Raw genomic sequence first — 12,698 nt, 5'->3', positions numbered from 1 at the left:
CCTACCAAACATACTGAAATGCAGCAGGCAAGATGTGATTGTTGCAGCATGGTGAATTACAAATGCAGCCTTTGGCTGGCTCTATGCACAGTGATGGTCTCTTTATCACAAGGTCACAAAGTGGTGCAAAAAAAGTTTTGTGTAAGAACAAAAGGAGATAAATGCTGTGATGCTTATACCACTCACTGTTTTGGATGAAATCAAGAGAGTTTGGACTGGTTCAAAATTTGGAAAAAGCTGTGTTTCTTCAATAATATGCATTCCATTTTCATAGCTGATAGCTTTGTGCAGGGCTCCTCGATCTGAAGCAAAAGAGCAATATGTTTAAGTAAGATCCTTGAAATAAAAAAGCAAGAAAAAGGCCTACACAACTGCTGTAAATTGTCTCAATAATCTGCTTCCTTCACCAGAACAACTCTTTGGCAAAGGCAACTATCAAACTTGCCATCAGGACTTCTGAGCAGGAAATAATATTCTGGGGCACAGAATGTCCAGTTGGGGATTATACTGTGTAGTTTTGCTGAATTCAGTGAAGCAGTTCTTTTCCTGCAATCCTTTTTCAAAGCACCTACGACTGTCCAGTTACTGTGACACTTTACTTTTTTTTCTTACACCAGCTGCTGTAAAAGCCCTGTAAATATGGAAATCGCAAGAGTTTCTCTAAGAAAACTTAAGAATCAGTGCATCACCAAAGCCAGGTGGCCTGCAGAACTCACCTGTACCGATGAACATAACATCATAGATGGTGCCATTGAGTGCTCTGACTCTGTCAACTACAATCTGTGTATACTTCACATCTCGCTTTACTAGGCGAGGTCTGTCTCCCACTGGGGTGACTGAGTCATCCATTAGAGGATGATCTTTAACAAATTGCAATGTTTTGTCTGGTAAATTCAAAGAACTCATGTAGTTTGATGCTCTGGCTTCATTGTTTATACACTAGAAAAAGGGACAGGGAAAGGGTGAAAAAGAAAAAAGAGAACCAAATTGCATCATTTACTTGTACAAAATAAAGACAATTAACAGCAGCTGCATGCATTTTTCTTCCCCACATTATTTTGGCCAGTAACCACACCTGTACACTATACTCATTGTACCAAGGAAGGTCATCAGACCTCATACCACTTTGATGTGCTAATCCCTGAGTTTTGGACTATATTTTTGTTTGGGTCCAAACTACATTCTAAGACAGTATTTATTCTGTGCTCTCATACACCTTCCATACTTTTAACCATCACCTCTTTCAGCACTAGCAACAGTATGATTGTAAGGAACATAAGGAAGTAACAAAAATCTGAAAGAGACCCAGCACTAGGAAAATCTGCTTTTGCAGAGCAGTGCACTACATTGGATAAACATGTTGATTCTACTGAGACAATGCAACAGTTGCTATACTTCCTTTCATTTGAACAAAAAGTGTATGATGTTGCTAGTGTAAACTGAGTTCTATTTCACAATGAGAAAATTATTAACAAAATAATGAAATACAAAACCAGCAAACAACTTAATTCCAAATTTAAAAACCCCAAAACCCAAAGACTTTGACTCCCAGATAAAAAGTTCTGAACATATCACCGGAGTATTTTTCTATGAAGTTTTTACAAGAAGCCACCAGGTGAGCACCAACATTAGTAGGTTACTGGTATTCCCTAGTCTGTTTCCTCCTGAGCATTGAAAAAGGAATGAGATTCAAGAGTACAGAAACTTACCGCACCAGGTCGAGGATTCGGAATTTCCCCATTGTATCGCACCCACTTTGTATGGGCCTGTTCCACTGTAGCACTCTGCATGTATTTTCCTTTTGAGAAAACCTCTTCTACAGTAGACAGATTGTATGCACACACTGCTGACAACCCCACATTGTTCCTATTAATTCAGGAAGAAATTAGGAAAAAACCAAAACCCAAAAAAACACAGGAGTAATTATCATTTTCTTGTAGTAACCAATTGAGATTAAAGGTACTTATCCAGGAAAAGGCTATACAACACTTACAGTTGTGGGGTGAAGACTCCGTATATCACTGGTTCCTTCAAAGTCGGAGATTTGAGAATAAAAACATCATTGATAACATTGAAAATTAAATTCTTATCAGGGATGGTACAAATCAGTCTGGCCTTGAGAAACGAAGTCCATTTTTTTTGCAAGGTCCTTAGTCCTCCTTGGTCCCTCTTATGGTATTAAAAAAATAAAAAGGTGTTTGTGAGGAGAACTAGCAGCACTTCTGCACTTAAGAACCACGGCTATATAGCATGCAATTACTAAGCCCTGGTGTTTTATAATATTTAATCTATAGCAACATCAATAAATGTTAACACATTCACAAACAAAACAGTACGAATGCCACAGGAAAATTGGTTCAACAAAAATAATGCAAAATTATTTCTATCACGCGTACAGGGAAGATGAAAAATGGGAGTTAATGAAGAACCATACTTCAGCATCACTCAAAATAATTGAGATGGGCAATGTATCATTAGGAAAAAAGTAAAACAAGCATGGAAGTATTATACTGTCCTTTAAGAAAAATACATAATACTGCATTTGTTTGGTGACATCAAAACTGATTTAAATTCTAATGCTGCAATATGCCTTAAGACTTGCCTGACACTGATAATTTCATTAGAAGAAATCCAGCAATGGTTTAATCCTTCTAGAAGTTACCACCTTTATTAAGGATTTGCAGGTACCAAGGCTTAAGTTGAAATATATTGACTAGAAATGTATTTCAAAATATTTGATATTTCAAATGTATTTCAAAATATTTGAGCTGTAGCTCTGATATTTTCCTTACAAAACAACATATTGAAACAGTATTAGTATTTCCATTAATTATCCAATTGTATATGCAATGTATTAAAGGAAATCTGCAAAATTTAAAAATAATTAAGTATAAATGCTTAGAGATTTGCATCCTGTCACTGATTTCTACTTCAAACAACAGTCTGAAATATATAGTAATATAATAAATGAAGCTCTCATATTCCACAATACTCCCCCCTTTTAAAGCGCGCACAAGCTGTCAGTGGGCAGAGTGCCATAATACTGCCCCATCTAAACCTGCCTCCAGCTCCTCTCTTTAATGGAAATCTCAAGGGCATTAACTTGTTATTGATGTTTTGACTTCCCTGTTTAAATACAAAACAGTGAAGTCAAAATAAAACTTTCAACCTCATAAAAATGAAACAGGCCAGATAAATTTCCTGTTGGAAAAAAAGGAAATTGATACATTCCACTGACAAAGTTTTTGTTAAATAAACATTTTCTACTGAAAAAACTTTCATCAGCAAGACTTCTAACCAGCACTCCTGAGGATGTACATGAATTGGCTTGACACACTGAGGTTTAAGCATAGCAAGTGTGACAGAATCAGGCTGCTGGTGACCATTTCCCTTCAGGTTCTGGCAGTCGTAGCAGCCTCACGCAAGTCCCATCTGCTACACCAGAGTCAAGAACTATTTTGCTGTGGACACGGCTACAGTTGTGTTTACATACAGCTACTTCAAAGTTACTTGACACACATCCTATCTGCTCAGCTCCGACCAAAATAATTTCTTCACAGGGAGCTGTACTTGTGTAAAAGATTTAACAATGAAAACTGAAGCAACACTTTTTCTGTTGCTGGGTTTTGTCATGGTTGCTTTTTCTTCTCCCAGAGAAGACGAGAAGCCCCAGATGTACTGAAATTTCACAACTGTGCAAAATCAAATCAAGTATTTATTTACAAAGCAACTATTAGGCCTCTCAGTTCCAACGAACTGACTGAACAGCTTATTCATTAAGGTTTACTAAACTCAAACACCTCCATTTACCTGGCAGTAAGTCCAGAATAATGAATGCTTTTTAACATGCACACACAAGATTCTATGAGATAGTTCAGTTCACTTCTACTATATCTCCCACCTTGCATACTCTAGCTATTCTTGGAATCATCAATTTCCCAACAAATTCATACTCCACAGACACCTCAGTGAAAAAGAAGTATATCTTGTCGTCTTCTCCATCTGTGCTGTTTGGATCTGCTCTTATCACATCAGCAAAAACAAAGCTGGGCTCTACAGATACAAACAGAAGAATTTTCTATTACATATGTGACTACTAACTTGATTCCCTCAAAGACCCTCAGAATTTGTCTTTCACCCAAACTCCACACTGCATTTACTTCCTCTCCACTTCGTGACCTACTTACACAATTTAATGTACATCACATGAACAGGATTTCTATAAAAACCCAAACCACAAAAAAACCCCCCAGAAACAGAAAAAAACCCAGAACACCACAAAACCTATGTGAAAGCACTAAGATACTGAGAGATAGATCTCTATAATCTGACAGCTCATTACTTCAGCATTCTTCAGACCACAGTCAAATGTGATTTTAGATTCTAATGGGCCTGGAGAGGTAACCCTCCCTTGCCTGCATCTCCTCTATTTCAGCTATGAGCTGAAGCACTAAAATGACAGTGCCATTGCAATATATATCACAAAACTCAGAATCCTATACTTTTTGGGAAAATGGTCGTTATTTTGGTCCTTTTTGGAACAAAGCCTCAAACCTCTGAAAATTCACAAAATTCAGTGAATTTTCAAATTCAGGAACTTGAAATATCAAGAACCATGATCAGCTCAATTTAAGAACCAATTCAAGATTAAAACATCCAATTCCTTACCATATCATAACCTAGCTGCATTATTGCAAGGATGAACAAGCAGGTAAGAAATAAACCATTAATGTCAAGTTGAAACATATATATTCTGAAGCTGTTTTCATCATCAGTCCTGATAAAAATCCTGACATTTCAAAACAGAATCTCTTGGATGCATCAGGGCAAACACTCACAGCGTATGCCAGTATAACCAAATCTGTCTCTGTGAGACATCAGACAATTGCTCCTTATCCAGGTAAGACACTCAAACTCTGTATGTGTGATATTGAAAAACTTGTTTGGTCCACTTCTTATGCTCACTTACCATTAAGCCAAGGTATTGCATACTCTGTTCTCAGAGGGCTCTGATGAGAGTGACGTGAAATAATAGGTTCACTTCCCAAGAAATTGTAGGAAGTCCCAGAATAAAGCTCCTCATCTTCAACACAAAACCAAATATATTAGAACTTACGGACTGGATATCAAAAAGGGTACACAACTATCTTGTGATTCTATCTTAGGTTTTAACTTCCCACTAGAAATGGTAAACACGGATTTACTCCGAATTGCCCCAGATACTTCTTTTATGTTTACATTTCTGTCGATTGTTTTCAAGCTAACACTTTCACACTTGGGTTTATTATTATTATTGCTCTAACATGAGAACTGACAAAAGTACTCGTTGTTTTCGTGGCATTTTAACATTCAACATGAAAACCTACAGTTTATCTTAACACATGCAAATTTACTTAAATGCACCAGAATTCTGGAAATGTTTTCCTCTCTTTCTATGCCAACATTATTCAAACTTGATGTGTATAAGATTTAGGCACAATGCAGGGAGCACAATTTTTATTCTCATTTCCTGTTTCATGTGATGTTAAGCTTCTCTTTTATGACCTTGATACAGACAGGTTAATGCCACAAATTCTGGCTTCCCCAGATTAAGATTCGGTGGTGTGTTTTCATGCAGTAAGTACTCTTGCATTAAACATCTCACTTCCCTATTCTGTAGCACATCTTCAGGACAGCTAACAATACTTCTTGTTATATTTACTGAAATTACAGTAATTGATACTACAAGGGCAGTCTAAATACATTTAGGCTATCCGGATTAAATATGTTTAACATCTAGAAATACGGTTTGAAAATTGGTATTTTAGAAACTGCTTACGAAACAACCTAGTTTAAGTTCTCCTTTTAAGAAACATTCTTAGGTTGCCTTCGTAAGTATTTTATCAGTTATACAGACACACAATACAGACAAAAAAATATGGATGCAAGCCACAATTTTGATAATGACAGACTAGAGTGTGACAGTGGAAAAGACAGAACATGTTTAGACATAAGAACGAGGAATGCGAAGTCTGAACTTACCAACCATAACAGATGTGTAGCTTTGAGCAGGATCAAATGGACATCTGCCCTTACCATCTTCATTTTTACCTCCAAGTTCAAATGAAATTAAATTCTGTTGAAAACCACAAAACAACACTAGAACTTTTTTCTTTCAGCCACTCAACTTGTGCAAAGTTAGCTAAAAATTAAACACCAACTAAGGGGCTATATCATCAACTTCCAGCATCAAAGGAATTCTGTGTAAAATTATAGAAGGCATATGTGTTTTCCTAAAATCTTATCGAGCCCCAAAGACAGAGAAAAAATGTGATCCTACAATTTGTGAGGGTGGAAGCAGAAAAGAGCAAAAGATGAAAAAATAAATCCAGACAGACTTCAAGAACAGGCGCCCAAAAAAAGCTAGACAGCAGGAAAGGCAGAGAAGTTAACTGATACATAGAAAGAACCAGCAACTATTCAATTAGCTTGAAAAAAATGGAGACTCAGAAATCAAGAAGAAACCGGTTTCTAAGGTGGATTAAGCAATTTTTGAGATGACGGTAAATTTCTGAGATAGGGCATAATCCAATTAGGCTTTAAAAAGTAACAGAGTACTTTTGCTGCTACTTTATAAATCCCTTACAAACCAGAGAAATGTGGATCAGAAAGCTGAAAGGTAGCCACAGTACTTGGGAAGTAATCAGTATGAAATGAAATGTACGTATGTAATGAATGTACTATGTAATGAAAGCACTGGAAGCTAAAGGCAAAAAGAATTACAAGATTTCTCAATTTTCAAATTGCTAAGAGCTGCAGTAAGGAAATGATACAAGAGTCAGTGAGAAAAGGGAGTTTTAATTTTGTGCCAAGACTTCACTCTGAAGGATTCAGCACTATACATCTTTGGCACAGCCAGGAGCAGAGACAAGCAGAGACAGGAATCTGAGAAATTTCAGGGAGATTAAGTAATGACTGGTGGTTGCAAACAGTGTAATTTCAGTTTTAGCAACCAGTTTCATGCTAACACACAATACATGAAGAAGTATAAAAGCTAAGAAAAGGCAGATCTGCAGTTAGACAAGATAAATCAGTAATTCATTAAGTGCTCCAAAAAAGGAGGCACTATGATGGGATGCTGTGATGGGACACTATGATGGGACAGTGCAACAAGTGCTCCTAACCTTACAGCCAACAGCGAAGACGCAACAGTTTTGGGAAACGAGAGTAACCTGAGCTGCTTATAAGTTACAGCTATTGCTGGTCAAAACATGTGTATGTTTCTTACCAGGTAATCACACGTTGGCTGAAATGCATTAGTTCCACACACGTAGAGGAAAGTATCATTCAGCTGTTGCAAGACACGCACGTAATTACGACATTCTGTCTGTAATAGAGGATGAGGAAAGGACTAGCCTGATAAACCACAGCTGCCACATTCCAACATAAACAACCAACATTGTCCACTGCCGCTACTTATGCCACATCACACTGGCAAGCCCAGGTACCTGACACATAGGTGACACTGGGACACCATCTCCCTAGAATCTCCAGGAGCTCTAATCAATCCTGCAAGCAGCTGTTTCCTACAGCCAGTAGTATGCAGCTGCCTCAGTGTCCTAGCAGGACAGCATGCTCAGCAGGGTCCATCCCCAGCTGTTTTATGGGAGGACAAGCTCCAAACACACCTCCAGTCCACGGGAACAACTAGTTAAACATGAAGTGAGTTTTAGACTTTGTCATCCCTTGTACATCCAGATGAAACAATGACAGCCCAAGGCTGTTTGTTAAGTGCAAAACCTCTAATAATACCCTGAGATTAGCCACAAAGCTTTGTTGCTTATAATGGCATCTTTTTCTTTTTTTCCAGTCCTTGATATTGTCCAAGGAAGCTTCATAGTATCTTTAGCTCTGAAACAGAACAAGATATTTGACCAAAATACTTAACAAAGGATACAATAAAAATTCAGAATAATAACGAAGTAAAACAACTTTAAACCACCACTTAAAGAGAGAGAAAAACCAGTGTCAATAACACCCCTTAATTCTTGCTGTTATGCTGCCATATTCCTCCATTAACTGCTGTTCCATGAACTTCTTAAGCAAGTTTAAGCACTGACCTTACTATCCTTCTTATGAGACAAATTAGGTATTTCTGTGACTGTATAGGGGGAAAAAAAAGCAGAGGGAAGAGGGGAAGAGTGTAAAACCAATTTTCTGCCAGATAAGGCCCTTGAACAGCTGTATGAATGCTCTCTGCCAGATAAGGCCCTTGAACAGCTGTATGAATGCTTTCTGCTGGCATTATACAGTACAGTGCTGACGGGTGGGGGAAAGAACCGCCCATTTAAGTTTAAGAAATAGCAGTACTGGCTTAATACCTTGACCCTTTTGAAACTACTGCACTGTGCAAAACATCATAGCTACATCATAAATGGGACTAGCAGAAGGTTAGAAGTAAAGTGAGAAAAAAGCATGGCTAGCAGTAATTATGAGCTGCTAAACTGGGAGCAGGAGAAAATAAAACATAATCGGAGCTGTATCAAAGTACATGTTTATGAGGTCTATTATACCCCACCAATAATTTTTGAGAGGACTTTTGGAGAATCACACACATGTCTGCTAAACATATGCTCATGCACAAGAGAAACTTATATTCCATATTCACTATGGCTGTGTATCAGTATTATTAATAGCAACCACAACTGATCCGTAAAAAAAAAGTATTCTCTGATCCTATCCCTGCAGAGGCAGACAAGGAGGAAACACACCTTGAATATCCGTCACACCTCATGTTCAAATAATGTATTGATGGTCATCAGTGGTCAGTCAAGGAAAAGAAGTAGCTAGACAAAGGGAGACAGCCCACTCCCATCCTGATGAACAACACAAACACATGGTAACTATCAGCCCTGGACAAAGCATTTGGGGGTCTTTAAGAGCGTGAACTAAACAGGCTGCATGTTCAAGGATCACATCCATCCAAGTGCAGAATAGATCTGCTTTTTGTATTCAGACAACTTGCAGACTTCTACTTTCAAACCTGCGTTAAAGGCCTGACCATCAGTCTTTCCCATCAAATCCTTGCTTTACTGCATCATTAAAGAAGTGGTGTTACACAAACAGAAAGGTACATTCACATACAGTCAACTACCCCAAGTAATCAGGCAAGAGAGGCAAGACGAGGAGGCCAGCCTGTGCTCTGGCAATCGTAAGGAGTCAGCAGTTCCCAGAAACACCAAGAGACCCCACCAAGCTGACAAGGAGGGCTGGCTGCTTGGGTGCCCTCTGAGCTGTCTTGAGTCACACCACAAGGGGAACAACTGCTGAGCAACACAAAATATGCATATACCAGGCCAGTGAAGAAATAAACTGGCCTAATAAAAAACCCCTATGCCCTAAAGCAAAGTGCACAAAATTAATCATTCACTGTGTGTAAAATCAAATGCTGTGAAGGAATTATTGCAATAACAAAACACAACAGTTTATACCAATTACTTCAGTGACAGCACTACTGGTTTATCATCTTAATGGAAAAACATTAAGCACACATTAGGGTGTGTTCAGATTTTCAAACATTCAAGTAATATTCAAAACCAAAAATAATGAACTAAAAAAAAAAAGAAGACTAAGCATGCTGCAGTTACTAACACTCAAGTTAATTTAAAAAAGTTAGGTGATTGTTTTGAAATTTTAATTTCAAACACTTGCAGACTTTCTTCTTTTAATGTCACTCCTCTTGAAGTAAAATGTGCAAGATCTTTCTCCAAGTTCAATAAAAGTACATACCTGTTCTGATTTGCCCTTAATTGCACATTTAGTCCTTTTATCTTCTGTGACCTTCCAGTGTAACTAAGTCAAAAAACATGCAACAAAAAAGCACATTGTACTTTAAGTCAATGCAAGATCTGAAAATCTTACAGTAACACACACAAGAAAAGGCAACCCCATCTAGGGGAAATACAAGACAATTTGCAAGTAGCATTCAAAGGTTCAAACCATTTTTTCCCAGGGAGGTGACATTTTCAAATCCATGTGCCTTAACTAGAACTAAACTACCATCTTCTGGATTCACGATGATGATTCCCCACCAATGGCTAATGAACTTTTCATTAACATATACATTAGGGAAATGCAACTGTAACTGGCTTAAGTATTTTTCAGTTTGAAGTACTTCTCTATTTCATTAACACTTGAATAAAAAACACTTGGGGAAAAGGAATCAAAGAAAATTTACTGGACTAATATGCATTATACTAAGTACAACTTTACAACTATGTTGCATATGCTGGTCAAAATGCCCACCACCACCATGAACATGTTCTTCATATTAAAAATCAAATAAGCATCTTCTAAAGCACCCTGGGTGGTAGTCCATGCTGTACACTTCTACATGTCAGCCTGTGTTGCAGATGAAAAGCAGGAGCCTGGGAAGGACCTAGAAGCAATATAACATTAGCAGACTTCTGCCTGGGCGAATCTACTTTGAGAAACTAGAACAAACATATTCAAAGGTCTTCTCTGAGCCAGCGGTCAGACCTGTCTGCAGCACTACCTGCTGTGCAGACACACCCAGGCACGTAACAGAAGATGAGAGTGAAAGGACAGGGCCTCCTTTTGCAACACATCTGCGGCCTGCTCTGAGAAAGCCCCAGATTTGCCTCTGTTTCGTATTACTTTTTGACTCAGATTAACAGAAAATGGCCCACTCCTGATATTAAAAAAACATGTAAAACCTACCGCTACAGGTGATACCCACAGTCCCTCTCGTCCATCCTGCCCCCAAGAAGAAAACATCCAAGGAGATCTCCAATTACTTGTTTATATCCAGCTTCTCCTTTCTTACTCTCTTTTACTCTGTAAAATCTTCCAGAAATAATACTGGAGTAGACCATATAGAGCAATTTCTCATTTAGGTACCTATTTGTCTAAAATGCAATGCTACTGATATCAGGAAATTAAGTCAAATTCAGAGTACAACTTTTACATGGAATATAATGTATTAAAAGGCATACCTCATGCTGCTTCTCAGCAATATTCACTGCATTTAAGGCAAAGATCACTTCCCTGGCTCCTACATATAGAACGTTTTTGTCTTCACTTAACAGCAAGGTTGAATAGTTTGACACTTTTGATTCATTAAAATGTATTAGCTGGACCTCTGTTGAAATGGAAAAAAACAGCACCTCATGAAGAAACACAATCACTTAGGGTCAATCTCATGAGTAGTTTTTTCTAAGTTGTCTAAACAGCTGTTGGAAAACTTGAAAACAACAAAGGTTAATTCAGACGACCCGTGTAAAAGACAAGGGACCCCTCAGAAGCTTGACTGAGCAGAAACAGCAGCTTACACCAACATCAAAATCACCTGTCCCAACCTTCTCATTCAATTTCAAATGCTCGAGTATTTCCTCTTGTGGTGATCCCTGTAACTCATTTATTCCTTCTTTTTTTTTTCTACTTGCTTTTTCTAAACTTGTCTTTTCCACATCCACTGTCAGACTGTTCCTCACCTTCTCCTTTCCATATACCAATCTACTGTGGAAAATCAGACCAGTCACCACCTCCCTTTGGAACCACCCTGAACAAATCCTGTAAAATATCCTGCACCTGAAGACAACTCTTCAGCATACAGATGTAACAGAAAGAGATACGGAATCAAATAATAAACCATTTGCAGCTGATTGTGAAGTGAAAACCAGAGCTGAAATACACAACATACACACAAAATAACAGCATGGGGGAAAATCAAGGAACAGAAATAAGACAAGAGGGAGACAAGAGAGAAAAGGCACTGGAATGAGGAAGTGTGTAGAGTGGACCAGAATGGCTTGAAGAAAGATGACACAAACTGACTAATACAAAAGGGTATTTTTTCTGAAAGTACAACTATAATGTAAAAATGACTGAAAGCTTTTGTAATGAAGACGCATGATTAATTAAGCATGGCTTTTTATGATACAGATGAAAACAATATATTATTACTTCCAATTGTATCATTAGTAATTAGTAGTTTCCAACATTTAAATGCAACAATCTTCAGCAGACAGAGAAAGAAACAGCAGGAATTAAAATAAACTCAATTTATTTTGACTAATTTGGATGTGAGTCAGTAGTACCCTACTATACCATTAAATAGCAAATTGCCAAATTTTAACTACAAGTTAGAAGCATCAAGGAGTCTAAGCAGGAACAGCAGGCCTTGTCTAGGCCACCCTTTCTGAAAGGCTGTGCCAGCAACTCACTAATTGCTATACTAACCATCAGAAAAAACACTTCCTACAGTCATCCCATAATCTTATTCCTACTACATTCTTAATCTCCATCTATCTTTTCCTACAGAATGTCTGCTCAGAATTTAACATCCTTATTTAAGATTGCTTCATTATACAGCCAGTGCATTTGTTCAGGTTCATTCAGTTGCTGTACACTTGGGTCAGTTATCAATTGCTGCTTACTAATGTTAAAGAAGGACCCAAAGACAAAATCTCAAAGCATCCATGCCACATGGGTAATGGGGGAATAGGAGAGGAAAAAAGGGATAAATTTATATATTCACAAATAACTACTCTATAGACTTTGCTTGAAGTTCTTTTCAGGCCCAGGTTAATTATTAAACCAAAAGCTGGGGATCCCCTGATTGCTATTACTTCTCTTTGCACTTATATTTGCAGACTTCTGATTATTGTATTGGGAGATTATGAACACGTGCTGCAATT

The 12,698-nt window shown here is 37.8% G+C and overlaps 1 protein-coding gene across 9 annotated transcripts in view; it reads right to left on the bottom strand.

The window, feature by feature from the left end:
* Positions 1-12,698, bottom strand: part of SEMA4D (semaphorin 4D) — a 99,981-nt gene that overhangs the window by 22,254 nt on the left and 65,029 nt on the right. For 7 of the 9 annotated variants that reach the window (XM_041486743.1, XM_041486745.1, XM_041486746.1 and 4 more), the window contains exons 4-13: positions 10,995-11,140; positions 9,769-9,831; positions 7,268-7,366; positions 6,022-6,115; positions 4,970-5,083; positions 3,902-4,053; positions 1,994-2,169; positions 1,710-1,866; positions 717-939; positions 187-302 (exon numbers count right to left, since the gene is read on the bottom strand). In XM_041486743.1, the coding sequence (XP_041342677.1) occupies positions 187-302; positions 717-939; positions 1,710-1,866; positions 1,994-2,169; positions 3,902-4,053; positions 4,970-5,083; positions 6,022-6,115; positions 7,268-7,366; positions 9,769-9,831; positions 10,995-11,140 (1,340 nt within the window). The remainder of the gene's footprint in view (positions 1-186; positions 303-716; positions 940-1,709; positions 1,867-1,993; positions 2,170-3,901; positions 4,054-4,969; positions 5,084-6,021; positions 6,116-7,267; positions 7,367-9,768; positions 9,832-10,994; positions 11,141-12,698) is intronic. The other 2 variants (XM_041486749.1, XM_041486748.1) reach the window with 1 other exon arrangement.

The sequence above is a fragment of the Pyrgilauda ruficollis genome, unplaced genomic scaffold (genome assembly GCF_017590135.1).
Source record: "Pyrgilauda ruficollis isolate IOZ18807 unplaced genomic scaffold, ASM1759013v1 scaffold78, whole genome shotgun sequence".
In the NCBI taxonomy this organism is placed as follows: domain Eukaryota; kingdom Metazoa; phylum Chordata; class Aves; order Passeriformes; family Passeridae; genus Pyrgilauda; species Pyrgilauda ruficollis.
Note: the sequence above shows the minus strand (reverse complement) of the source record. Positions and strands in the feature narration are given on the sequence as shown.